This window comes from Vulpes vulpes, chromosome 1, assembly GCF_048418805.1.
Source record: "Vulpes vulpes isolate BD-2025 chromosome 1, VulVul3, whole genome shotgun sequence".
In the NCBI taxonomy this organism is placed as follows: Eukaryota; Metazoa; Chordata; class Mammalia; order Carnivora; family Canidae; genus Vulpes; species Vulpes vulpes.
Window position 1 is genome coordinate 34,313,116 of NC_132780.1, and position 25,873 is coordinate 34,338,988.

The 25,873-nt window shown below is 40.3% G+C and overlaps 1 protein-coding gene and 1 pseudogene across 2 annotated transcripts in view; both read left to right on the forward strand.

The window, feature by feature from the left end:
• MAMDC2 (MAM domain containing 2) overlaps window positions 1-25,873 on the forward strand; it is a 146,313-nt gene that overhangs the window by 104,315 nt on the left and 16,125 nt on the right. The window contains exons 10-11 of one of the 2 annotated variants that reach the window (XR_012002319.1): window positions 11,222-11,315; window positions 13,081-13,226. Coding sequence is in view for 1 of the 2 variants with exons in the window: in XM_072762360.1 (XP_072618461.1) it covers window positions 11,222-11,315; window positions 13,081-13,230 (244 nt within the window). In the remaining variant the exon portion in view is untranslated. Of the gene's footprint in view, window positions 1-11,221; window positions 11,316-13,080; window positions 13,231-25,873 lie in introns of both variants that reach the window. The other variant, XM_072762360.1, reaches the window with a different exon arrangement.
• LOC112922117 (large ribosomal subunit protein eL29 pseudogene) lies at window positions 20,212-24,953 on the forward strand (annotated as a pseudogene).

Consider the following 25,873-nt stretch of genomic DNA (forward strand, 5'->3'; position numbering starts at 1 on the left):
TACACTGCCAAACTATGTTGGCCACATGAACAAACAACCAACCTTCCTTTTACTTTTTTATCTATTTAAATTACCACCCAATCCCATGTTTTGTCTTCAAACTTCTTGGAAAACACATCTTCAATTAGTGTCTGTACTCCTGTGCAGGTTCTTATTTCTGAAATCCTCACCTGACCTGTGCCTTCCTCCTACAAAGTATTTATCAACAACAACTATTTCCCACTGATGGTGCTACAGGAATCATCATGCCTGAGAAGATCCTACCCTACCTTTCTCTCAAAGTCCCATCTCAAGTGCCTCTTCCTCTGAATATTTAATAAATCATAACTCATGTCTTACTTATTAGCGTGAGATTTGTAGAATAGGAAGACTTGGCTTCGAGTCTTGACTCAGGCATTAACGATGTAATTCAGAATGTCATATCACCTCTCTGTGTAATAAGGACATGTTTTGGGGTGACCCACCACATCTCTTCTACCACATATTACATTTTTAGGCATCTTAATGTCAGCAACTGTCTTTTCATACAGTGTAGCACAGCCCTTGTGGAGAGCTCTCTGCAGCTCCTTATTTCCTCTTGGGATAATCTTCTCCTTTTAGCAAGAATCTCAACGAAATTTAAGTCTGTGGTTTGGATTTGTGCTTTTAAAATCTTCCTTTTAACTTTGCCCTTTAATGATGAAAATGCAACTAGATGTAAAATATCTTGGCTTCTGAAAGTCTTAAAGGCAATACTTAGAAGTTCATTCAAATAGAAGAGCAAGTCTAGTAAGTTTCTGAAGAGACTTCTAAATAGGTGGCCATTGGATAACAAGACATCCTGCTCTAAAGGGATTAAGGAACCAGAAAACCAATGTGTAGACAAGATATATGAAAGGAGATAGATTTCCTATCACATTTCTTGATGTCTGGGTACATGGAGAAATGGCTGCCCTAGGATATTAATGTCCTGGTATAATTAAAGTAGGGCCACTGAGTGCAAAGTAGAAGTAGCAAGGTCATTAACTACTGACAAGATAATCAACACATTATAGAACAGATTAGAGTAGTTCCATATACATAGCAAGGAAAATTATACTGTCAAGTGGAATAAATTTTAATGTGGAACTGAATAAATAGACGAAGTATGGAAAAGGAGACTCATCTTGAGTTTTTCAAGCTAGACTTGGTGTCAGTTGTCAATCCAGGAATTCTCAATTACTTTAATTATGAGCAACACGGGGTTAAGATACTTGAGCTTTCCTTTTCTCTCCTTTTAGGTATTAGTTGAAGGCTTCTGCATTTCATGTCAACTTATGGGGGAATTACTGGGAAGACTGGTTTCCACAACTGCTGGTTGCCAACACAGCTTGCACGAGTGTAGCATTTGTGTCAGTGCATTCTTCTAGAACTTTCCCAAGGAATTAATCTCCTGGGGTATTGCTAGATTACCACATTTGTCCTCCCAGCACAGTGGAGAAATCTGAAAAGACATCACAGGCATTCTTTCCCCATGGTTTTATTAACAAACTTAATGAAGCAATCATTTATTCCAAGGATTGCTTATGAACCTGAAAGCACTACCTCCTCTATACTTTCAAATTCCTAATCCTGTGAATATTTCCAAATCTTGAAATGGCTACATTTTTAGGGAGACTTTTCCCAAGTTCTTATGAGGCAACATTATTTTTTGATGTTCACATTGAGATTCTCTAGGGATCCTCTGGTTTTCTGAGCTCTTAAATCAGGTAAAGTATTTGCTGGCTTCGGGAGCTGTGAGCTCCATTCACTTGCTTGGAAATTGACAATTCATACGTTAATAAAACTTTTACCCAGAGAAAAACACCATCTTTTCTTTTGCATAGAAAAGATACCTCCAGCTTTTTCTCCCTCTCTTGTGTGACTTTCTCTGGCAATTTTCTGCTCTATCTTTTCAGTACCCACCTCTAGGAGAAGTCACTCCAGATAGTCCCCAAGCTACTTCCCCATGGCATCCCCTGCCACACTGCTATTGAGTGGTGACTCTGATTTTCTGTCTAACGTCAGGTTACATGTGTACCCATAAATACTCAAGGACACACAACGATTGTGGCCTACCCTTTTCATCTTAGTCTTTAAACCAAGATATTTAATTCTCTCTTAGTTTCATTCCTCAGATAAGGATGGCCTAATGAATGTCTGTGAAAGGCAAATATCAGGCCAGGAAAAAAAGTTTGCAACATATATGGCAAACTCTTAGGATATTTGATATATGTATTTACCCTAATAAATCAATAAGCAGAAGGTAATAAGGAAGTGGGCAATGGATATGTACAGGCAAATCAGAAAAAAAGAAATACTATGGGGAGCATCTGGCTGGCTCAGTTGGTGGAACATACAACTCTTGATCTCAGGGTTGTGAATTTGAGCCCTGTATTGGGTGTAGAGATTACTTAAAAATAAAATCTTAAAAAAGAAAAAGAAAAATACTACTGGAAAATAAATGCACAAATCTATCCAACTTCATTTGTAGTCTGAGAAATTTTAAGAATTATAAAATAGCACATTTGTCTATCAAATAGATTTAAATATTTTAAAACTATAATACTCTGGTGTATGCTGTTCCTAATAATAGTTATATCCATACTGTATACTGTTTGTATTGTTCAGCTTGTCAATCAAAAAGTAAATCTTTTGGGGTCCCTGGCTTGCTCAATCAGTTAAGCATCTGCCTTTGGCTCAGGTCATGATCCCAGGTTCCTGGGTTGCAGACCCATGTCTGGCTCCCTGCTTCTCCCTCTTTCTCTGCCAGTCCCCCTGCTTGTGTTCTCTCTTTTTCAAATAAATAAATAAATAAATAAATAAATAAATAAAATCTTTTAAAAATTAAAATAAAAAATAAATCAGTTTGGACCCAAAATATATATATATGCATATATGAGTCATATCTATGAATACTTAAAATATATATATATATAAATAAAACACATTACCCCAGAAAGGTAAGGATGCAAGGAAACAAGGATTTTCATAAATTTTAGTATGAAGATACATTGATAATAATATTTCTAGATGACAATTAAATTACATGTCTCAAAAAGAAAGCCCCCAAACATGAATACAGTTTTGTTTTTGTTTTTAGAGAGGGAAGGGGGATGGTAGGAGAGGGATAGAAAGGAGAAGGAGAGAGAGAATCTTAAGCAGACTCCATGTCTAGTACAACCCTGAGATCATGACCTGAGCTGAAATCAAGAGTCAGACACTTAACCGACCACGCCACCCAGGTGCCCCACATGAATACCTTTTGACGCAACAATTCTACTTCTTGGAATTTACCCTAAGGAATGAATCACGGTTATGCACAAAGATTTAGATACCAATATTCCTCACAGCAGTATGTATAATACTAAGAAATTAGACACTGCCCAATTCTCCATCAGTAGGAGTTGGTCACATAGGTTGGGGCAGGCTACAAAGGGCTTAGTGTTATGCAAGCTTTAAACCACAGCCCTTCATCCAGTCATGGATCTACACTTTGCCTTGGGAATCAGTGAAAATCAGGCCAAAAAACTGTCTCCCTATCTCAGACATGAGACATATTCCTGCTTGGGTATTACGGTACCAGCTGTCCTCTCCTGACCCCAGGAGAAGTTCCAGAGCAGGGTTGAAGGTCAGAATAAAGATCTAGATTCTTCCTTGTTTGCTGTTTCTTGACTGCACTCTGTGCGTCTTCTGGTAGAACTGGCGTTTTTACATCTCCATTCAAATAAACTACAACAGTGGCTCCATAGTGTGATGTCCATTAAATTGGCCATTACCTTAAATTGCGTGGGTTAGGGAAGGGTTCAACCAAGGGTCCTTCCTGAGGGAAGGGGCCAGAGATCAACCAGCATTTTTTTTGTTCAGCCTGCCTGCCTGCTGACAAGAGTATATAAAAAGCAGGAAGGCATTCACACCTTATTTCCCTTCAGTGATAATGAGTGATTTATGGGATAAATATATAGAGCAGTGTCCTCTTTATTAGGGTGTGAGTCAGACCCTAAAACACTGACAATCACTTTTATTTTAAAAAAATTTTTAAAGATGTTATTTATTCATTGATGAGAGACACAGAGAAGCAGAGAAATAGAGGGAGAAGCAGGCTCTCTGCAGTGAGCCTGATGGGGGACTCGATCCCAGGACTCTGGGATCACCACCTGAGCTGAAAGCAATGCTCAGGGGCTGAGCCACCCAAGTGTCCCAACAATCATTTTTAGTATCAACCATCTACCTTTGTCTAACGTTCATTTTTCCAGAGGCCTCTCACATTTATTTTCCATTGGATCCTCAATATTAATTGTGTAGATTAGGCATTGTGTCCCCAGTGGGAAGACCAGAAATTTAAGAGTCAGACAGACCTTGCTTCCCAAACAAAGGGAAGGGAGTGAAAACAAGTGCAAATGAAGCTAAGGTGGGAGGTGTGGCTGTGGGGAGTTGAAAACATTCTTTCCTAGGCGCCTAAGTGGAGGCAGGGTCATCAGCTAAGGCAAAGAAGAATGTTGGCTGAGGTGAGGGAAGGCAGGCAGGAGAGGTTACTGACTGGTAGCTTTTAAATTTAGCCACCATCCATGTAAGATTTGGGTTCTGGTGCCGGGTTCTGGTACCGAGTTATGAAAAACTCCTTATAAACAGACATGAGGCAAGCAGACAGGAAGCTGGTTGTAAATGGAGGTCAAAGACACGTTTGGTCCACTGCTATGAACTGAGGAGTTTCCAAATCACACCCTTCAGAATAATTTTTTTTAAACTGAGGTATCATTAGCATGTTACATTCTATTAGTTTCGAGTACACAACATTGTGATTCAGAATCACAGTTTTGAATACCTAAAGCAAAAGGGAGAAAAGAGACTGGTGGGTATAATGAAACGTGCCCTATCGGATCTTTGGAGCGTGATGGTTTGCATCTGGCTCTGCAGCTGGACTTGTGTGATCTCGAGTTTGTATCACAGGGTCTCTGGGCCTTCCCAGATTCTAAAAAGTGACTGATTTTAATGTGCCTCCTGGAGTCTCTCTTCTCTTCCCAGTGACCGAAAGATCCAAAAATAGTGCAGATTTCTGAAATCAGTGAGCTGAGAGATCTTAATATTCACCACGAAAATAGCAATGAAGAAGTTCAGCAGTTTATCTGCAGGTTTACCACACCACACCCTTTACCCCAGAACGGAAGGCTCCTATGAGCAGAAGGGCTCACGGAAGGAGAGACTGGAAGCTGCCCAATCTTTGTTGCTTGTCAAAGCCAAAAATTGAATTAAATCAGATGGGTCTTTTGAAAAAGAAAAAACAAAACAGATGAGTCTTTTAAGAAAAAAAAAAGTGTTGGTCAGCTAAAGACTTATTTAAAAACACATGGTCATCCTGCCATTTGTGGGATCTAAAGACCAAATATAGTATCTGCAGGAGGCATGCTGTTACAATTTAGCAACTATTTCCCAAAACATGGCTGGGATTCTAAAAATGCTAGTCCTATACTCGTGTCTCTAGATGAAGCTCCACTCAGCCTGTCTTTAGGGATTTGAGAAAATTCCACCCCTTTAGCCAAGTGTCTTAATATTGGAGTCTTTGTTTAGTTTTGCTTTACAGTTCTTTTATTTTTAGAATTTTATTACAGCTTATTGTCAAACAGTTAAATGAATACAACTGTATTATATAGGATACCCTGCAGTTGTGTCCACAGCATCTTAATGAAAGACTCTGCAACTTCACAGACTGGATTATAGTAATTTTATGAATAATTATTCCACCAACTCTGAAGTCACCATACCCAAATTTATGTGTCCAAATGATTTCAAAGGAGTTTAACCTCATCAGAAGAAAAGTTAAATTTAACTCAGAATCAGGCCCTCTGCTAAATTGTCAAGGTCCACTGCTTTTAACAGGAGCCTAGCTAGGTTCATTTTGTGAACCTGGGTAATTTATGATATTGTTGGCATACAACTGAAATGTTTCTATGTGAGGATAGAAGGCCATTTCTGGAAACTATCATTCACATACTTATTATAGGCCCAATTGGAGCTATTCAATGAGTAAAGTAGGTGGTGGGGTAAGCCAACAATCTGGCCAACTATGTCTAGTGAGCAGGCCATGGAGCCTACTTTAAAAGACAGTTTTAAAACAAGTTAATTCAGCCAGTGTTTAGCTGTTTAATACAAACAATCCTTTTTAGCTTCACAACAAAGGTTTGTGGTTATATATTCCACAGCTCTCGGGAAAGCTTTATTACCTCCCTCCCTCAGCGAAGTTGGTTGGGTAGCCCTTAAATTATGACACTTCATTAAGTTAGAATCAGTAACCCTAACTCCTTTAAAAGTTTAACCTGGTTTAGTTTGAGAACATAAGTTCCCAATATATCTGTTTATCTACTTTTTCTTTGCTGGGTGCTTTAACCAGGAACTTTCACAGACTTCTACAGGCCTAGGGATAGTCTAGCTCCTCTGATTAACACAGCCTTGTGACTAGATTCCCATACAGACCCTCTATCCACCCCACTGTCCCTCTTCCCCCCTAAAATAACTTTAGAAGACAATTAAAATTGTAGGCTATGAAGAAAGTTTGCTCAGTTACTTTTTATGATCTGCTGCCCATATTTATGTTGTTTTGAGGGAGTAGATGATCCTTTTTGGAAAGGGAGAAAAATGTAAACAAAGAAAAGATTCTATGGCCCTTTGACAAATTTGCAGTTTTCTGATGCAGGAAATTGGAACAGTAGAGCCTTGAAAATCTCGGGGATGATTATGTAGCTTGAGTTTTCGTCCATCTCTCTTGGGTTTTTGGCTCCTCTGCCTTTTGTTTCCAGAGCTTGAGGATATTTCATTGCTTGTTAGAACCATCTCCCAGTGACAAAGAGAGGAAGAGAAAACTAACTCCATCTAGTCTGCTTATAAAACATCAACAACTGTCCTGTGCTGATTGGGAAGAATAAAGTGAGGTTTTATCATCCACCCAGCAGTGTTTTACCACCCCCCACCCACCATAGGTAGAGGTACCTCTGGTTGAGAGGTAACTTTGCCCCTCAAGGGACATTTGGCAATGTCTCCATCTATTTTTGATTGTCTCAACTTGGGGGTGATACTGTTATCTAGTGGGTAGAGACCAGCGTTGCTGCTTAACATCCTGCAATGCATCAGAGAGTGTATATTAGTGTATTTGAAGAGATGACGAGGAACAAAGTGAAATAATATATCCCTTAGACAGGTGCTCCTGTTTTTGTGCAAATCTCCTAAAACTTAAGGGCAAATGAGATCTGCATAGATCACGTTGTTTCAGTGTATTTAAAGGTCCCAGTCCTTAGGTGCTTGTGATACTTTGCAATTTTTGTTTTGATAGAGAATATTCCTTGCAGAGGAGCCCTACCTAGACTAATTTTGGCAGCACAAATAGGCAGTAACTGGAGAGCTACGTAAACGTATTTGCAAACAAATAATTTTAAATACAGTCAAGTAAGGATCGACAATATTACTTAACATTTTATCATACTTAAAAGAGGCATTGCACGTGCTCATTTATCTACAGCACAGTGTTCCAATCTCAGCACTACTGATATTTTGGTGTTTATAATTGTTAGTGATAATCATTTGTTGTGGAGGACATTCTGATGCATTGCAAGATGTGAAATATATATTCAGGTTGCCTAGGAATTTTTTTCCCAGTCTATGGAGGTATTCCACTAGCTTTGAAATACCACCTAAAATGAAATAAACACTCTTTTTAAAAAGATCTACAAATAAGCAAGAAGTTAATCCCTCAAGAATTTAGCCTATGACCAGTTCCCTTCTTGTCACATTCTTAACTGGACTTAGGGACAGGGTTCTGAAGAACAGACCAGGATGTTTGGCTTTCCCTTTTTCCTGTCTCAACCCGGCTTGGTCATTAGCTGGCCCAGGCACAACTACCCTAAAGTAACCTTTCCACTTCAAGTAGCCCTCAAAATGTAAGATGGTGGCCCAAGAATAGGAGCTGACATTATCAGCATTATTAATAGCACAGTGGAAAATCTTGTGTGTTCCACCAAACAAACTGATCTTGTCATGTTTCTTTTGTGTGTTGGAATGCTGATAGGCAAGTGCCAAACAGATTTGAGGTTTGAGGCCGTAGTTTGAATCTTAGTTCATAGCTAACTGACTGTGGATCTTTTATAAGACAGAACAACATGTGGTCTGGCTGGTATTCTCAGTGCAGAAAGAGTTCTAAGATAGGAACAACCCAGTGGCCTAGTCTTGTCCAGAACAGCTTTAGCATTTCACCTAACCCACTGTGGCCGTTCACAAATTGTTTGGAATTCTCAAAAGGAGCCAGGAAGTTCTATGCATTGGAATTTCTGCAATGAGGAAATGCTGTATATCTGCTGTGTCCAATTCACTTGACCACTAACTATATGTAACTATTGGGCACTTGAAATGTGGCCCGTGTGCCTGAAGAAATGAATTTTTTATTTTTACTTCTTAAATAGCCACATGTCCTCGTGGCTACTATAATAAACAATGCCCATCTAGGAAACACTAGCTCATTCCACATCTTAATTATAGATGTCCTGATTCTTTTTTCTTTTTTTTTCTCAGTTGTAAATATAACAAAATTAAAAAAAATAGTTGGAAAATAGGAGGAAATTCTGTTTAACCCTCATATAATTTCATGGGCCTAACATAATTGTTCCAAATTTGATAAATTTTCAAGGCTTTTTTTCTATGTACTTTTAGATGAGTTCAGTATAATTTATCTTATTTTGTTTAACTTTATCTTTTATAACCAGCTTTTTTTTCATTATGAGAGAAATAGACTTTCATACTACTGAATAATATTCACAAGCAATCAGAGTTAATGTTTTCCTATTTCTTAATTTGTGGTACCGTAGTTTATTCACTTCCTGTATTTTTGTGAAATTTTGGATTGTTTCATTTGTTGGCTTGCTGGCTTATTTTATTGCTTGCGTTTGGTTTTATGGTCATCATAAAATAATGCTATAGTAAACACATGAGAGCACATTACTATTTCTCCTTCTTAGAATCCATTTACATGCCAAATGATTGAGTCCTATTTAGGTAATGGTTTACATGGTGAATCCACCCCAGATTCATTTTGGAAAAAGTACATTTTCACTATTTAGGTGAAAAATAGACTTGAAAATTACCAAAAGGAAGGAGAGCCAGGACTTTTTCTCTCTGCAGCACGATTTATTCAATAAATTAGGAGACAGATTTACAATCCTTCCCCCATAACAATAAACATTGCTGATAAAATACAACTGCATTCAATGCTGATGACATAGAGCTTTGGTTTGCAAATGGGGAATAAGTTCCTAGGCAAAAATCCTGCAAGTAGAACACCCTGCTGATAGGGACTCCTGGGTGGCTCAGTTGGTTGAGCAACTGCCTTTGGCTCAGGTCATGATCCCGGGAGGGCTGGTGGGATCCAGCCCAGCCTTGGGCTTCCTGCTCAGCGAGGAGTCTGCTTCTCTCTCTCCCTCTGCCCCACCCCTGTGCTCATGCTTGCTCTCAAATAAATAAATAAAACTTTTTTTTTAAGATTTCATTTATTTATTCATGAGAGACATACACAGAGAGAGGCACAGACACAGGCAGAAGCAGGCTCCATGCAGGGAGCCCGACGCAGGACCCGATCCCAGGTCTCCAGGATCACACCCTGGGCTGAAGGCGGTGCTAAACCACTGAGCCACCGGGGCTGCCCTAAATAAATAAAACCTTAAAAAAAAAAAACAAAAACCTGTTGATAATCTCTATAATCTCTAAAAATTAGAAAATTAACAGAGATAAAACAAAATACCCCCTTTATCTTGTCCCTTATAAATATATATGTGTAGTTATATATTGTTACATCTCTAAACTATTCTAATTTAAAGCAGCCTAATATGGTCCAAGTAAACTTTTACACATCTTATAATTAGTAATTATTCTGAAGATGTTGGTTTAAGACATTTTATACTTTGCATAATGGTAAACTGTCACATCATTTTTAAATTTCTTTTGAAACAAATTTTGTATGCTAATGGTTCCCATCCTCAAAGAGCAAATAGATCCTGCTGGTAACACAGGTAGGTTGAAGACACAACATAATATTAGAATCTAAAAAAAAAAAAATCAAATATTCTCATTATTCCTAATTTGAGATTTAGTTTCTGTTATATCTCTTTGTCTTTGTTTGAATTAATATTTGTGTTTGAGGGATTGCACATGAACTGAATGACTTCATGCTCATTATACCTTAGGTTACACATGCAAAGCAGCTTTATAAACCACAAAGTACAGTGAAAATCTAATATAAATGTTTTGAAAAGTACTCTTTGCTCATCTTGTATATGAAAAGGAGACATTAAAATCGGTCTAATGGGGGGATCCCAGGGTGGCTCAGTGGTTTAGCGCCTGCCTTTGGCCCAGGGCGTGATTCTAGAGTTCTGGGATCGAGTTTCGCATCAGGCTCCCTGCATGGAGCCTGCTTCTCCTTCTGCCTGTGTCTCTGTGTCTCTCATGAATAAATAAATAAAATCTTAAAAATAAAATAAAATAAAATTAGTCTACTGGAAAGATATGCAAAACTTCTCTTCCTCCCCACCCCCCTTTCTATGGCACAATGAATTTAATAATTTATAGTATGGATCTGTTTTTCTTTCACATAGAAGAATAAAAATGTTTGGCTTGATAAAATAACTGCATTTAGGGCTTTTATTAGTGATATTATCAAGGGACATATATCTTTTCTTCGGAAATGGAACATGAATCTCCAGATGGCAAATCACTGGGACTTTGTTCACAATATGAATGAAGCACATTGCCAGAAATTCATTTCCAAAAAATCAATGCTGTTTGTACTGGAAATGTTTTGTAAAAATGCTTGGCATTCCATCAACCCGTATGCACTTTGTGGATTATCTGGGGGAAAATATTTAAAACCTGACAGGTTTTCCTCTGCCAGGTGGTTAACCTCTTGCCTTCCTCCTTCAATTCTCTGAAGAATGTGAACTAATTCCAGCATTAATATACACAGCATATCATTATGAGCTTAACTGTGCTTAAAAAAAAGAATAGAAGTAGTTTCAGGGTCACGTATAAATGACTTGCTGTAACTCATGCCACTAGGACCTATAGTTCATGTGGACAAGGAAGAGGGCTCTGTGGTTTGCTTATGCATGCTTTGGACTAAGTAAATCCCAAGTTGTAAGAATTTCTAATTTGCAGCTAACGGAATTCATAGTTTTCTTTCTCGGAATTGTAGGTGGTTTTCATGAGCCTATGCAAAAGTTTTTGGGACTGTGGACTGGTAGCCCTGGACGACATTACAATAGAATTGGGAAGCTGCTCATCTCCAGGTAAGACAGCCAAGGTTTCAAGCGCCTTTTGTCTCCCAGGCCTGTGCCAGCACATCCTGTTTCTCTAAGAATACACGAAATACATTTAATCTGGGGCTAGCTTTTGTGGGTTTGTTGTTGTTGTTGTTGTTTTCTTGCAGAAGTGCCTCTGTCCAGATCTGTGTAGTAAGTTTTAGAATTTAGAAATGATGATTTGTATACAATGTATGACTTTGTACATGTGACTTGACTTCTATGTCCTCATCTATAAGAAAAGTAGTAATAGTAATACCTACCTGAACAGTGGGAATAATACCTATACATGCCCTCGCATGCGGGACCTGGCATTTTTAATGTTGTCTTACGTGAATGTAGATTTTCAAGTGATATTGATGAAATCATTATTATACAGATACTATACTAAAATGTAATTTTTCTTTATTTTTCTTTTTCCTTTTTTTTTAGAGAGGTAGTGCAGGGTAGAGGGAGAGAGAGAATCTTAGGCAGGTGCCACACCCAGTGTGGAGCCTGTAAGCATGTAATTTTTAAATGATACTGAAATGAAATATTTTCTAAGTGAATTAAATGACAGTGGAACAGTGGACCAAGCATGGATGACAGGGACAAAATAAAGATGGTGGCCATGTGTCGGACACTATGTCTAATGAGATAATGGTGCATACCTCAGCCTGTATCTACTGATTACCACTGCATCCTAAACCATAGGTGTATCTATTTCTCTAACAAACAGGCAGATTGTGGTATCAGTGTGGCACTGCAGGATCATCTCCTTGTTTATCTAATTAAAAGATAATTTGTTTTTAGCCTCTTGATTTGTGAGGCACTGCAAGGATAACGCAAAGAAAAGAAAGATAAAAAAAAATCTCTACACTCGAGGCATAGCTTGTACCGTATATTAAATAAAATGGAGTAAAATAATTATTATGCAAGAGATGTAATAAAAACAGGTGGTAGATTAGAGAAATTTGCTAAGAATCTCAATGCAGAAAGGTACAACCATGTTCAGGCAAAGAAGTTTCCAGTAAGTGGGAGGTGGCACCATTCTAATTTTAAGAATCATCATCCAAAGACATAAATACTTGTTTTTGGAAATGGAAAATAAGGCTCCAGGTGACACAACACCAAGCCCTAATATTTATTTAGCTACTATTTATTGAGAACTTCATGTTCTAAATATTTTATGTGCATCATCTCACTGAACACAGTCCCGTGAAGTAGGTGAGAATACTGAAGCTCAGAGAAAGTCGCTCACTTGCTCCACGCATGTTAAACTGTGTCTCCAGAAGCACAGTGAGCCTTTGCATGTTCTCTGCTTCCCTCCAGGCAACTATAGAGTTGTTCTAAGGATTTCCTTCACTTATCCTGGATTTCTGAAGAAACCTATTCTAGGCAATTTTATTATTTTCCATATTTCCATAAAGGCAATTTCCCTCCAATTTTCAGAGCTTTGTAAGCTCCTTCAGGCAAATAAACTCACCAATCAGAGGAGGTTTCTTTCTCGAAGTTATCCCGACACCTTGGAATCTAGATTTCTGATTTGTCTCCACTGCTATGGCAGAACCCACAGTAGAATCCAGGCTCTAGCTGGGGGCAAGAGGTTGGCATAGGTGGGTGGCCAGTTGGGGGGTAGGGAGGCCGCCTCTGCTCAAGCTCAGGCGTATGGCCAGGTGACATCCATACATGCAGGGTGGGCTTCTTCTAAGCCACGGGATGCATTTTCTTTGAAAAGGCCTCAACAATTACAACACCTACTGTTTCCTTACAGAGAGGCTTTCCTTACCTGGAGAGTGTACTTTTGAACAAGATGAATGTGCATTTACTCAGGAGAGAAGAAACCGGAGCAGCTGGCATAGGAGGAGAGGAGAAACTCCCACCTCCTACACGGGACCAAAGGGAGATCACACTACTGGGGTAGGTGAGTTATGCCACATGGTACTGTTTGCTAAGGAAACCTGACCGAGCTTTCTAGGGGGTCATTTACTGGACTTTGGAAGGCGCAAATTTATGTCCTGGGTCTAGAATGAGCTACACATGCGATTTTACACCCCTGGGATAGATCGTCAAATTTGTGCATTCAAGATTGTTCTTTCTGTTTATACATTGTTTATGTATCTTGCGCAAAGAGGATTTAAATGGGCTTACAAAGATATGCACACAAAAATAATTTAATTAGAAGTGGGTTTAAAAATAAAAGAGAGAGGGACAGCATGAAGGAAAAAAAAAAAAAGTAGTGATCTAAGCTGGAGCCAGCACTGAGGCCTCGAATGGAAAATGTGCTGGCAGACAAGGGAGGGAACATTAGCGTGCGAGCTTGACTCTACATTTTCTAGCAGCTGAAACAAAGATGAAAAACATGATTTACTGTGTCCTTAGGCTAAAGAAGTGAAGAAGCACTCCACCAAGGGGTGTAGAAAATAAGGGGGTGCATTTTCTGCAGAAAATATATGAAGGACAATGAAATACATTAAATGTTGATTTATTATCACCATGTGCAGCAGTTGTAAACAATGTCAGTGGTAATATACTCCATACAGAATAGAGCTTTCTCACAGACACTCTTAATTTCGCTTAGTGTATCCATTGGGTGCACTCTGTTCAGTCCAGAGAAGCAGAACAATGCCTGATCATAAGCTTGCAGAGATATTTTCTCAAGGGTCCTAGCAAAGAAGCCATTATAATAGGAAATACAAAGGGAGGGGCGCCTGGGAGACTTAGTCAGTTGGGCTTTGGATGTTGATTTCAGCTCAGGTCGTGATCTCGGGTCCTGGGATCAAGCCCCAGATTGGGCTCCACACTCAGCAAGGAGTCTGCTTTTCTCTCTCTCTCTCTCTCTCTCTCTCTCCCTCCCTCCCTCCCTCCCTCCTTCTCTCTCTCTCTCTTTCCCTCTCCCTCTAGCCCTCCCCCTGCTCACACACTCTCTCTCTTTCTCAAATAAATACATAAACCTTTCTAGATAAATAAATAATACAAAGGTGAGTTAGCTACTGCTATTTCTTATGGCCTACCTCAAGATAAGCCTATGGAATAACACCAGAGAGCACCCTGCAGTGTAACCTGTTTGTGACTTGGCTAAACTTGATGGGGTACCATCAGGAACAGCTTTATTCTTTCTTTGGACGCTCTCTTGAAACGTACCCTAAAATATTCTCCTTTCTCCATCCCCCGATCCCTTAGTTTCCCAGTCCTGTTGAGGTATTAGAACAGTTACCTACTTCTGTGTGTTACACAATCCAGTCCAAATCGAATCTTCAGTTTCTCGTTCAATTGAGTCACTCTTTTTCCCTTGGCTGAGGTCTAACTCATAGTTTGGGAATTATAAAAGGGAAGAAAATTCCTTTGTTTCCTTTGTTGGACTTCCTCTTCCACCCCTCATTTCATGATCTTTATTCAGGATAAGTGGAAGAGAGATGGAAAGAAAAGAACTTTTAAAATAGTGGGTGCTAGGGATACCTTTGGCTCAGGGCGTGATCCTGGGATCCTGGGATAGAGTCCCACATCAGGCTCCCCTCCAGGAACCTGCTTCTCTCTCTGCCTGTGTCTCTGCCTCTCTCTCTCTCTCTCTCTCTCTCTGTCTCTCATGAATAAATAAACAAAATCTTTTTTTTAAAGTAAAATAATAAAATAGTGGGTGCTATTTCAGATTCTCTCTTGACTATTGAATATCCTCTGTTACAGCAGATACCTAAATATTGGCTCTTTGGGGCACTGCATCTTACAATATCTGGCAGTGTACTTTCTGGCTAATGTCCCGTGACCACCTTCTCTTCCCTTAGTGCTTGCTCTGCAAGCTACAACTCACACAGACTTTCTCTTTGGGTTCTACCTGGCAGTTTTGGATTGGGGTCCCTTCAAGAGCTCTTGATTCCATCCACCTTCCATGAGTGTCCATTTGACCTCAGGCACTAATGCACTCTTGCCTGATTAAGGAGATGTGCAGGTTGGTTCTACCACTGTCCTTTCTTTCTTTCCTTCTGCATTCGGGAGCTTATTCTGGAACACTGTTGCTTCAATAGACATGATGTTAAAGACATTCAGCATTGGTCCAGTAGAATAGATTCCCACTTCCAGCACTGAGTAGAAGATTCTAAGGGGTCTCTAAGAGTATGTGAGACTGTATCTGGAAGACCAGGGGGTTAAAAATATAATTGAAAGACTTATATGTTAATACTGTCTTGGTTGGGAATAGTTTGTTGCCCTTTGTAACAGACAAAATCCATTTAGGGCTAGCTTTAGGGACAATTTGATGCAGAGGATAAAACTGTGTGATCAGGAGCCAGTTTCCCTCCTGTCTACCTCTCTGCTCTGGTTTTTTGGGGTTGACTCTAATCTTAGATAGGCTCTCATCTCATGATAGCAAGACGGCTGTAGCAACTGTAGGTCTTTCATTATTAAATCTAGTGGAAAGGGCGGCCTTGATGGCTCAGCAGTTTAGTGCCACCTTCAGCCCAGGGTGTGATCCTGGAGACCTGGGATCAAGTCCCACATCAGGTTCCCTGCATGGAGCCTGCTTCTCCCTCTGCCTGTGTCTCTGCCCTTTTCTTTCTCTCTCTCTCTCTCTCTCTCTCTCTGTCTCTCATGAATAAATAAATAAAATATTAAAAATAAATAAATGGACTGGAAAGAGGTAACTCAAACAAAAATTTTAAAAAGTGAGTTTCATTGGCTCTGATTGATAATGTCTTCAGGGCAAGGTACTACCAACCTTGGTTTTGAATCCCCATAGGGCTTAATCTTGTACCTTGTATACTAAAGATGCTCAGAAATGTCTTTGGAATGAATAAATGAGCTATAAGCCCTCCTTGACACATATAAATAACTAGCCATTTATTTAGCAAAACCCCTAGAAGTAGGGAGGTATCTTTTTATTATAAGAGGAGTAGAGAAAGGTCAGGAACAAATCAGTTTGAGTTAGAGTCCATTGTAATCACGATGTTGTATTTATGTGCATTTTTCTTGGATGGAGGAGAGTTGATAGTTTTTCTTCCATTTCTCAGAGACACCAAGAAGGCTAGTTGTAGCAGATCTGAGAAGAGATACTCTCAAAGAGAGCTAAGCTGTGGTAGATTGCCACAGGGGAATTTTCAGGGTAACATGCTGTGGAATGTCTTGGACATAGAAGAGAGCACAAAGCAAAAATAATAAGCAGTGGAGGAAAGGGGTCTTTGAAAAGGGCAAGGAGGGTCACCAGACTTCCACGAGGTACAGACCAATGAACTTTGGAATTATACCCCACTCACTATGTATGAAGCCATGAGATAGTTACATAAAATCTCTTCATTTCATTTGTGTCATCTCAAAGATTATATAAGAATAATTATAGCCCCTTGTCTATCTACCTGCTTTATAGGCTGGTTAAGTTTAAAAATTGAGAGATTTGGGACTCAACTGCTGCTACAGTCCAAATCTCACTTCCACCTTGAACATCTCTAAATGTCATTTCCTTATCTGTATGTGGAATAATTAGTACCTACATCATAGATTGTGGTGACATTTGTTATATGTGAGACAATATCTAAAACATAAGGGGCAGCCTGGGTGGCTCAGTGGTTTAGTGCCACCTTCAGCCCAGAGCCTGATTCTGGAGACCCGGGGTTGAGTCCTACGTCAGGCTCCCTGCATGGAGCCTGCTCCTCCCTCTGCCTGTGTTTCTGCCTCTATCTCTCTCTCTCTCTCTCTCTCTCTCTCTCACCCTCCCTCTCTCTCTCTCTCTCTCTCTCATGAATAAATAAATAAAATCTTTTTAAAAAAATCTAAAACATAGTTAGGATATGACCTGGTATATAATAAATGCTCTAATGCTCTATTATTCATTTGTTCTTTCACTCAACAAATATTCATTGAGCATCTACTATGTGCCAAGTCCAGTTTAGATACTTAGGAAACACAGATGAACAAAACAAAACAATCATTTGCCCTCTAGGGCCTTCTAATCTAGCAGGTGGAGAACAGACAATGAAGACTATACTGAAGTATAAATTATATAGGTTAGAAGGTAATAAATTGCTACAGAAAAAAATAGAGTAGGGCAGAGGAGCTTGGAAATTAGGAGGAGGATGTGAATGGAGTTGGCTTATCTAAATAGTAGAGGCACAACAGAGCTCATTGAGAAGGTCACCTGGAAAGAGTTGGGGTAGCTGTTCTAGTGTGTATCTGGGAAGAAGTGTCCCAAGCAGAGGGAGCAGCCAGTGGGAAGCCCCTAAAGTGAAAGCATGCTCATTGTGTCCCACAGACAACAAGGCTGGTTTTGCTAAACAGAGTGAGTTGGGGAGGGAGTACTAGGAAGTGAGATCAGAGAAATAATCGTGGGCCAGGTCCTGGCCTTTTCATTTGTTAAAAAGACTTTGGATTTTAATTTACCTGAAATGGGAGGACACTGGAAAATATTGAGCTTAGTGAAGAAGTGGCCTGGCCCCATTTTGAGAGAATCACTGTGGCTGCTCTGTTGAGAAAAGACTAAAAAATGGAAATGGGACAAGAGTGAAATCAGAGAGCCCAGTTGGGATAAGGCGAGGCATCCAGGTAACTAATGATGATGGTGAATTTGAAGTGAGGGTGGATTTACCAATGACAGTCCAGGTGGTAAGAAGGAGTGAAATTCTGGATATATTTTGAAAGCAGAGGCAACAGAATCTCTTGATAGATTAAATATAAGAGAAAGAGAGGAATCAAGAATGATTTCAACGATTTTGACCTGAGCAACTAGAATATGAGTTGTGGACAACTAAATAGAAAAGATTGAGTGGAGCAGTTTATTGGGAAGATCAGAAGCTCAGTTTTAAATATGTCAGGTTTGAGATTCTTAATAGATATTCAAGGGGGGAGGGGTGTCGAGTGGACAGTCGGGGGCCGGGGGGGGGGGGGGGGGGGCGTTCAGGAGAATGGCCAAGCTGGAAGTTGTTGGCATATGAATGATATTTAAAACCATATAACTAGGTGAGATCTCCAAGGGAGGTCTTGTAGACCCAAAAGTGGACCAAGGGATAAGCCTTGGAGCACTCCAAAGTTCAGAGGTCAGAAAAGGAAGAACCAGCAAAGGAGACGGAGAAGAGTGGCCAGTATCACTGATGACATTGTACGGGAGCCGCTCCTGCAGTGCCTGTGGGAAGTAGAGACTCAACAAAGGTGTCCCCACCCCTCCCTTCCTTATCTCCATGACCTCTCCTTCTTTGGCTCTCTTTTCACTGGTGGCCATGGCTGTTGCTGCCACCTCAGTCACCCTCATGCCAGTCTAGTGGTACTTACCTAATCCTTCTATGCATATATCACTTTTATCTTCCCAAGTGGATCATAAATAACTTCAGAAGTGGGTATTTGGACTCAGTATGAGCTTGCCAGTGCTGCCTTAATAAAATACCTCAAATACTGCTGGGCAGCTTAAACAACAGAAATTTATTTTCTCATGATCCAGGAGGCTAGAAGTCCAATCCAAGCTCAAGGTGTTGAGAGGATTGGTTTGTTTCTGAGGCTTCTCTGCTCAGCTTGCAGATGCCCTTCTTTCGGTGGTGGCCTCACATGGTTGGCCCTCGGTCTTTGTGGTCTGTGTCCTGAGCTTTAGTCATTGGATTAGGACCCACCCTAACATTTATTCATGAGAGACACACAGAGAGAGACAGAGACACAGGCATAAGGAGAAGCAGGTTCCCTGTGGGGAGCCCAATGAGGGACTCAATCCCAGGACCCGAGCATCACACCCTGGGCCAAAGGCAGACGCTCAACCACTGAGCCACCCAGGTGCCCCCTAACTACCTTTTTAAAAGTGCTATCTGCAAATACAGTCACATTCTGAAGTACCAGAGTGAGGGCTTTAGTGTGTGAATTTTAGAAGGATGCAGTACAACACATAACAGAATTCCCTGGAGTTAGTGCATAGTGTGCTGAATCCTGAGGGAGCAAGGTAAGCTCTTCTTCCAGAAAATGGTCCCTGTCCTGCCCCTCCCAACTTTTTAATAAGATAATTCAAAATTGCTTAATTTGCATACCGCATTCTACCCCGTTCCCTCCACACACAAAATCCGTGATAACCTAGCAAAAGCACATCCAGTAGATCTTCAATTACTCATAATTTTCCTCCTTTATTTACCTTTTTTGCTGATTTATGGGGGATGCATTGGTTAACTGGGTGTGGCTTTGTGTTAAGAAATATGATATGATAGTGTTTGCTTTGTCTCTGAAAACTTTGAAGGATGTTTCAGCTGGTTGGACGTTTCTGCAAAGATGATAATGCAAAAACATCTTTGTGTGCCCACTATTCACTCCCAGTAAATGCTTTATTCATTAAATGAAATCCTCTGATGCACAATCAAGAGAATTTTGATTTTTTTTTTTTCAGCACACTGCTTCCAGGGTCTGCCTTCTTCTTCATTCTTTATCTTACCTGTTTCAATGCAAATTTTTAGAAAGTTCTCAAGGCACCTTTCAATTTTCTCACTAAAGAAAATCTTTTACAGGTTATATCTTTTTTATTCCTATCTACAGTAATGCTGGCGAGGCAGCAAATTTTGCCATGGGTACCTACATATATGGAATTGGATTAAAGATGATTTGGTTTTAGAATTACTTTAGCAATTGCTTTACTAGGGAAATAATGTTAGCTAGTGATCATTTATGGAACATTTACCATGTGCAGGCACTATGCTGGGGACTTTATATCTTGTCTTAGTCAATTTGAGCTGCTATAATGAAAGTACCACAGACTGGATGGTGTAAACAACAAACATTTTTTTCTCTCAGTTCTGGAGGTTGGGAAGTCCAAGATCAAGGCACCCACAGATTGGGTGTCTTGTGAGAGCCTTCTTCCTTGTTCATAGACAGCCACCTTGTCACTGTGTCTCCTCATGGCTGAAGGGGCAAAGGAGCTCTCTGGGTTCTCTTTTAAAAGGGTACTAATGCAGGACACCTGGGTGGCTCAGTGGTTGAGTGCCTTATGGCAGACATCTTATGGGATGCAGTTGAACACCTGCTTTCAGCTCAGGGTGTGATCGAGTCTCACATCAGACTCTCCACAGGGAACCTGCTTCTCTCTCTGCCTATGTCTCTGCCTCTCTCTGTGTCTCTCATGAATGAATGAATGAATGAATGAATGAATGAATGAATTTTTTAAAAGGTACTAATCCCATTGAAGAGAGTTCACCTCTGTGACCCAATCAGCTCCCAAGGCCTCCCCTCCTAATATCATCATGTTGGGGGATAGGATTTCAACATATAAATTTGGGAGGGGGAGGCATGGGTATTCAGTTTGTAAACACATCCTTACCACAATCTGTAAAGTAAGTGGAAGTGCCTGTTTTTCACATGAGAAAACAAAAATTGGGAGAATTTAAGTGTTTTTCCATGGCCACAGAGTAGTAACAGGTAGAGTAAGGACAGAATCTCAGGAATGTCAGGCCCTACTGGCCATATTCTGGCCACACTGTCTCACCAGAGTTTCCCTGCCTTCGTGATACTAGCACACTGCAAACGACCTGGAACAGCTGTGACAGCTTCTATGTGAAAGGCCCAGTTCTTCACATAGCAGCATGATCTCACCCCAACACCTTTCAGCCAAAGAAGGGTATCTTCTCTTGGAAAGGTTATATTCAAACTGATGGTATTTTTAGACATCTATAGAAATGCATCTAGCAGAAAGTAAATTCTTTTCTGAGCTATTTCTGATGGCAGCAAACCAGTGTTGTAAATTTAGCTCCAGGGCTGCAGCCTGCACATCTAGTGTGTGTTCCTAAGGCCTGAAAGGGTGGCTTCTTTCTCTGGAGTCCAGTGGCTTGAGACATAAGTAGGTGGATATATTGGCTCTCAGATTACAATATGACAGGCACCACCCATTCAAAAATTAAAGTATTAGCAAATAAAGGCCCCTTTAAAACATTTGTTTATTTGTTCAAGCCATCAGTGTCACACGCTACGTGTATATAAGATGAAACATCTTATGGGATGCAGTTGAACACCTGCTTTCAGCTCAGGGTGTGATCCCGGGGTCCTGGGATCGAGTCCCACATTAGGCTCCCCGGAGGGAGCCTGCTTCTTCCTCTGCATGTGTCTCTGCCTCTGTCTCTCTGTTTCTCTCATGAATAAATAAGTAAAATCTTTAAAAAAGAAAAAGAAACATCTTAGAACTGGGAGCAGTCACAAATCCAGATGATCTTGATTTATTCCCCATTTCCCATTTTCTGAGCATCTACTATGTCTTATGCACCAAATAATTGCCCCCAAATTATAATAAGTATAGTATTAAGGGTTAAGTTCTAGAGAAGTTGGAACCACACAGAGAGAAGCAGCTAGCTCTCCTTGGGAGCATCTTGAAGGATGAGTGAGAGTTCACCAAGAAGAATGGCAAGGTGAGGTAGCATTTCAGAACAAGGGAATGGCACATGCAAAGTATGGAACCACTTAGTTAGGTGGCAGCTTCAGGGAACTATAAACGATTCTACTTGGTGGGTGTATAGGAAACTGCCAGGCAGGATTCCCAAGAAAGTGACGTCCAGGATACAAGTTTGTATACAGGTAGTATTTTTGGAGGTGTGGTGCCAAGGAGCAGAAATGTGGATTGAAGGTAGCCAAAGCAAGGAAGGGGGCAGAATAGATACAAGGGTGCATCATTTAACTTGGCCACTGTTGTGTCCAACTGGTTGCTGGATCCTATGAGAGCAGAAGCCATGAAGATTGCCAAGAGTATTTTGAGGCTTTGCAAAGCCCCGCCCCAACCTCACCCGTGCACATCCCATGACCTATTTTTTTTTCTTTAAAAATTTTTGGTCAGTCTTTTGTTAGCTTCAATTGTTAATTTCACCTCAGGCAGTTGCAGTGTTAAACAATTATTTACCTGATTGCTTTTGACAAATGCCCTGAGATAAGGCTGTTCCTACAAAGTGAGGTCTACCTCAGTCAAATTAAATAAAGAGAAGCCTTAAGAAAGGAAGTTGCCCATGCTTTGTCAAATAGGTCAAATAATGACAATTTTCTGGGGACAGGATTAGGGGTAGCTCCAAACCAGTTCAGCTCCTTGCATAATTGCTGTAGGCTACTGCTTTTTACAGATACTTGAGTTGTAAAGATCCTGGTTTTCAAGTTTGTCTTGGAGTAGGAGAATGAAGATGGGATTAGGGCAGGCTAAAAATTTACCTTTCTTAGCAAGATTATCATTTTTCTTGAATTAAAACTCTTAGATTGTTGTATGCCTTTAGTTAATTTCCAGAGTTCTAAATAAATTGATTTGACAGGTTTTTTTTTTTTTTTTTAATATTCCCCTTGCTTTGATAGAGAAACACTTTCAGAGGAACTTACTCTGGTATTGCCAAAGCTCCACATTCGTCCCCAACTTCTTTCTCTTTAAGAGATTCAAATTCTTTGATGAAATTTATCTTATCTTCTAGTTCTTGGCCATAATACTAAATGGTCGTATTATTAAATTATTATGCATATTATTTTACACTCCTTAAAAGTGTGATAGCTCCATAGCTGGGTCACCTGTGCTTCTGTTCCTGTAGTCTGTTTTTCCCCCCGCTTTGGCCCAGTTTCTTGAAATATCTGGTGTTTTAATTGATTACTGAACATTGAGAATGAAAAATTATAGAATCCTTGGTGATGATGTGTTTTTCCCCAGAGAGGATTTAATCTCTTCTCAAATAGCCAGCTTGAGTAGAACAGGTCGCCTCAGCCCAATCAGAACTAGCCCAACTTGAGCAAGTGTTGCTTTGCTGGATCAACATCTTGTTCTCTCCTACACCTAGGGGGGATATTCTCTGAGAGCAAACCCTGGCGTTTAATGAGGGCCCTCCTCTTTAGTATCTCCTAGACTAATTTTTATCTCTTCAGCTGGTGAGATTGCTAAAAACTCTGTTTTGCATTTGACTTCTTGGCTCTTGCCCTCCACAGCTTAAGCTTTTGGCACATGACTCAAGGGAAGATTGCCAAGTGATGCGCTCACTTTTCTGTGCCTCTCTTTTCTCACAAAACTTGACTCTGAAGCCCTGGCTGCCTTGGCAACCCAGAACTCCAGTTACTATCTTCCCAACCCACTGAATTCTGTTGGCTTCTCAGCCTCTTGCTAGCTGCTTTCTCTGTTTAACTTCTAAACTGACGAGGCAAATGCCCCGTGGGGAAAAACAGCTTGAAGAATGTTGAATTCACCTTCCTGACCTCCTTTTCCTGGCAACTCGGCCCCCTCGAATCCTTCCTGCTTCCTCTCTGCTAGCACCAAGACAGGTGTTTTCTAAAATATATAGATATTATCCATTGTTTTTCCAACTCTTCTCAGCAGAAGTGTAGGTCTGCTACAAATTACTCAACATAGCCAGAAGGGGATGTCTCTGGTATTTCATTTTTTTGGCATCATTTATCTAAGAACATAATTATTATACTCAAAATTTGAAGGCATTTGCTTTTCTCCTCTGTACCCACCAATCATAGAGTTTTGAACGAGATCTTTGTGTGTCTGGTCTCCTTAAACTGTATTCTTTAATTGATATTTCTACTATTCTACTCAGGATCTTGCTATATTTGAGATTATGTTATCATATGGTGTTCTGTTCTTTGAGAAGGGGTAATAGGAGGAAAATATTAAAATTTACATTTATACTGCCTTTGGCTATAAACTGCCTGAGAGATTATGATTTTCTACTTCTTTCCCTTTATAACTCTCAGTCTTGAGTAGTAAATATTGGAGACAATTGACATAGTAATAAAGTACTCCAGATGCCTTTTATTTAATTATCATAAAAACCACTTGACGATCACCTCATATTTTTATAGTAATGTAATTTTATAGTAAATGTAATGTTGCTTAGATGAATGTCACCAGAATTTCTCTCCAGCAGGGGATAGAGTCTGAAAGAATAAGAAAATTTTAGTTGACTCAATAAATGAATAATAATTCATAGATTTATAGGATGCTACAGGTAGAGAAGATTTTACAGATCAGCTAAGGCAATCTGGTCATTTTAAATATTAAAACACTGAAACTGCTCGGGGAGCCGCGGGCTTTGGTACAGACATGGTCAAGTCCAAGAACCACACCACGCACAACCAGTCACGAAAATGGCACAGAAATGGCATCAAGAAACCCCGGTCACAAAGATTCGAATCTCTTAAGGGGATAGACCCCAAGTTCCTGAGGAACATGCACTTTGCCAAGAAGCACAACAAGAAGGGCCTGAAGAAGATGCAGGTCAACAATGCCAAGGCCATGACTGCGCGTGCTGAGGCTATCAAGGCCCTTGTCAAGCCCAAGGAGGTTAAGCCCAAGATCCCAAAGGGCGGCAGCCGCAAGCTCAATCGACTTGCCTACATCGCTCACCCCAAGCTCAGGAAACATGCTCGTGCCCGCATTGCCAAAGGTCTCAGGCTCTGCCGGCCAAAGGCCAAGGCCAAGGATCAAACCAAGGCCCAGGCTGAAGCTGCAACCCCAGCTCCGGCTCCGGCTCCTGCTTCTACTCCTGTTTCTACTCCTGCAGCGCAGGCTCCCAAAGGTGCCCAGGCCCCCACAAAGGCTCCAGTGTAGAGGCTTCTGCCTGCCAGTGTGAGGACGGAAGGACTGGTATGACCCCTGGGCTTCTGTCTGCATGGGCCTGGTGTCCTCCTGTGCTATTTGTACAAATAAACCTGTGGCAGGAAAACAAAACAAAACAAAACAAAAACAAACAAACAAAAAAACACTGAAACTCACCCAAGGGAGTTTTAATTATTATCTACTTGGATCCTAGGACAACAATAGCAAATGTGTCTGTGATTTACATGTACGACTTAATCAATAATGGAATTACATCCAAAAAAATCTCTTACTGCCTGCTTTGTTGACTTATTGCTATCTTTGCATTTAGTCCTAACAATATTTTCTGTGTGTCTTTTTACATTATAGGCAGTAAAATAATGGCAGTATGCAAATTTGGCAGAACTTACTAACTGATACATTAGTAAAATAATAGATTCAAACTCTGTAGCAGCAACACAATATCTTTCTCCCTAATGACTTGAGGGTGTTAGTTTGATGTTGGTGATAACAGGATCCTTTTTTTTTTTTTTAAACACTTTCTTTTTTTTTTTTCCAAGATTTTATTTATTTATTCATGAGAGACAGAGAGAGACAGAGAGAGGCAGAGGGAGAAACAGGCTCCATGCAGGGAGTCTGACATGGGACTCGATCCTGGATCTTCAGGATCACGCCCTGGGCCGAAGGCAGCGCTAAACTGCTGAGCCACCCGGGCTGCCCCCAGAATCCTTTTTGAACGCAGTGTATTCTGGGAACTTCAGAGGCTTTACCTATATTTGGAGACTTCATTCTACCTTTTTGCTTCCGTTCCTAAAAACCTATCAATTTACTCTTGAAAGAACACATACAAGAGACACCTGGGTGGCTCAGTGGTTGAGCATCTGCCTTTGGCTCAGGTCGTGATCCTGAGGTCCTGGGATGAGTCTTACATCCGGCTTCCTGCAGGGAGCCTGCTTCTCCCTCTGTCTATGTCTCTGCCTCTCTCCCCATGTCTCTCATGAATAAAATTTAAAAAAAAAAAAAAGAAGAAGAAGAAGAACACACGCAAGAAAATAGAAAGAGGAAAGGCATACAAAGC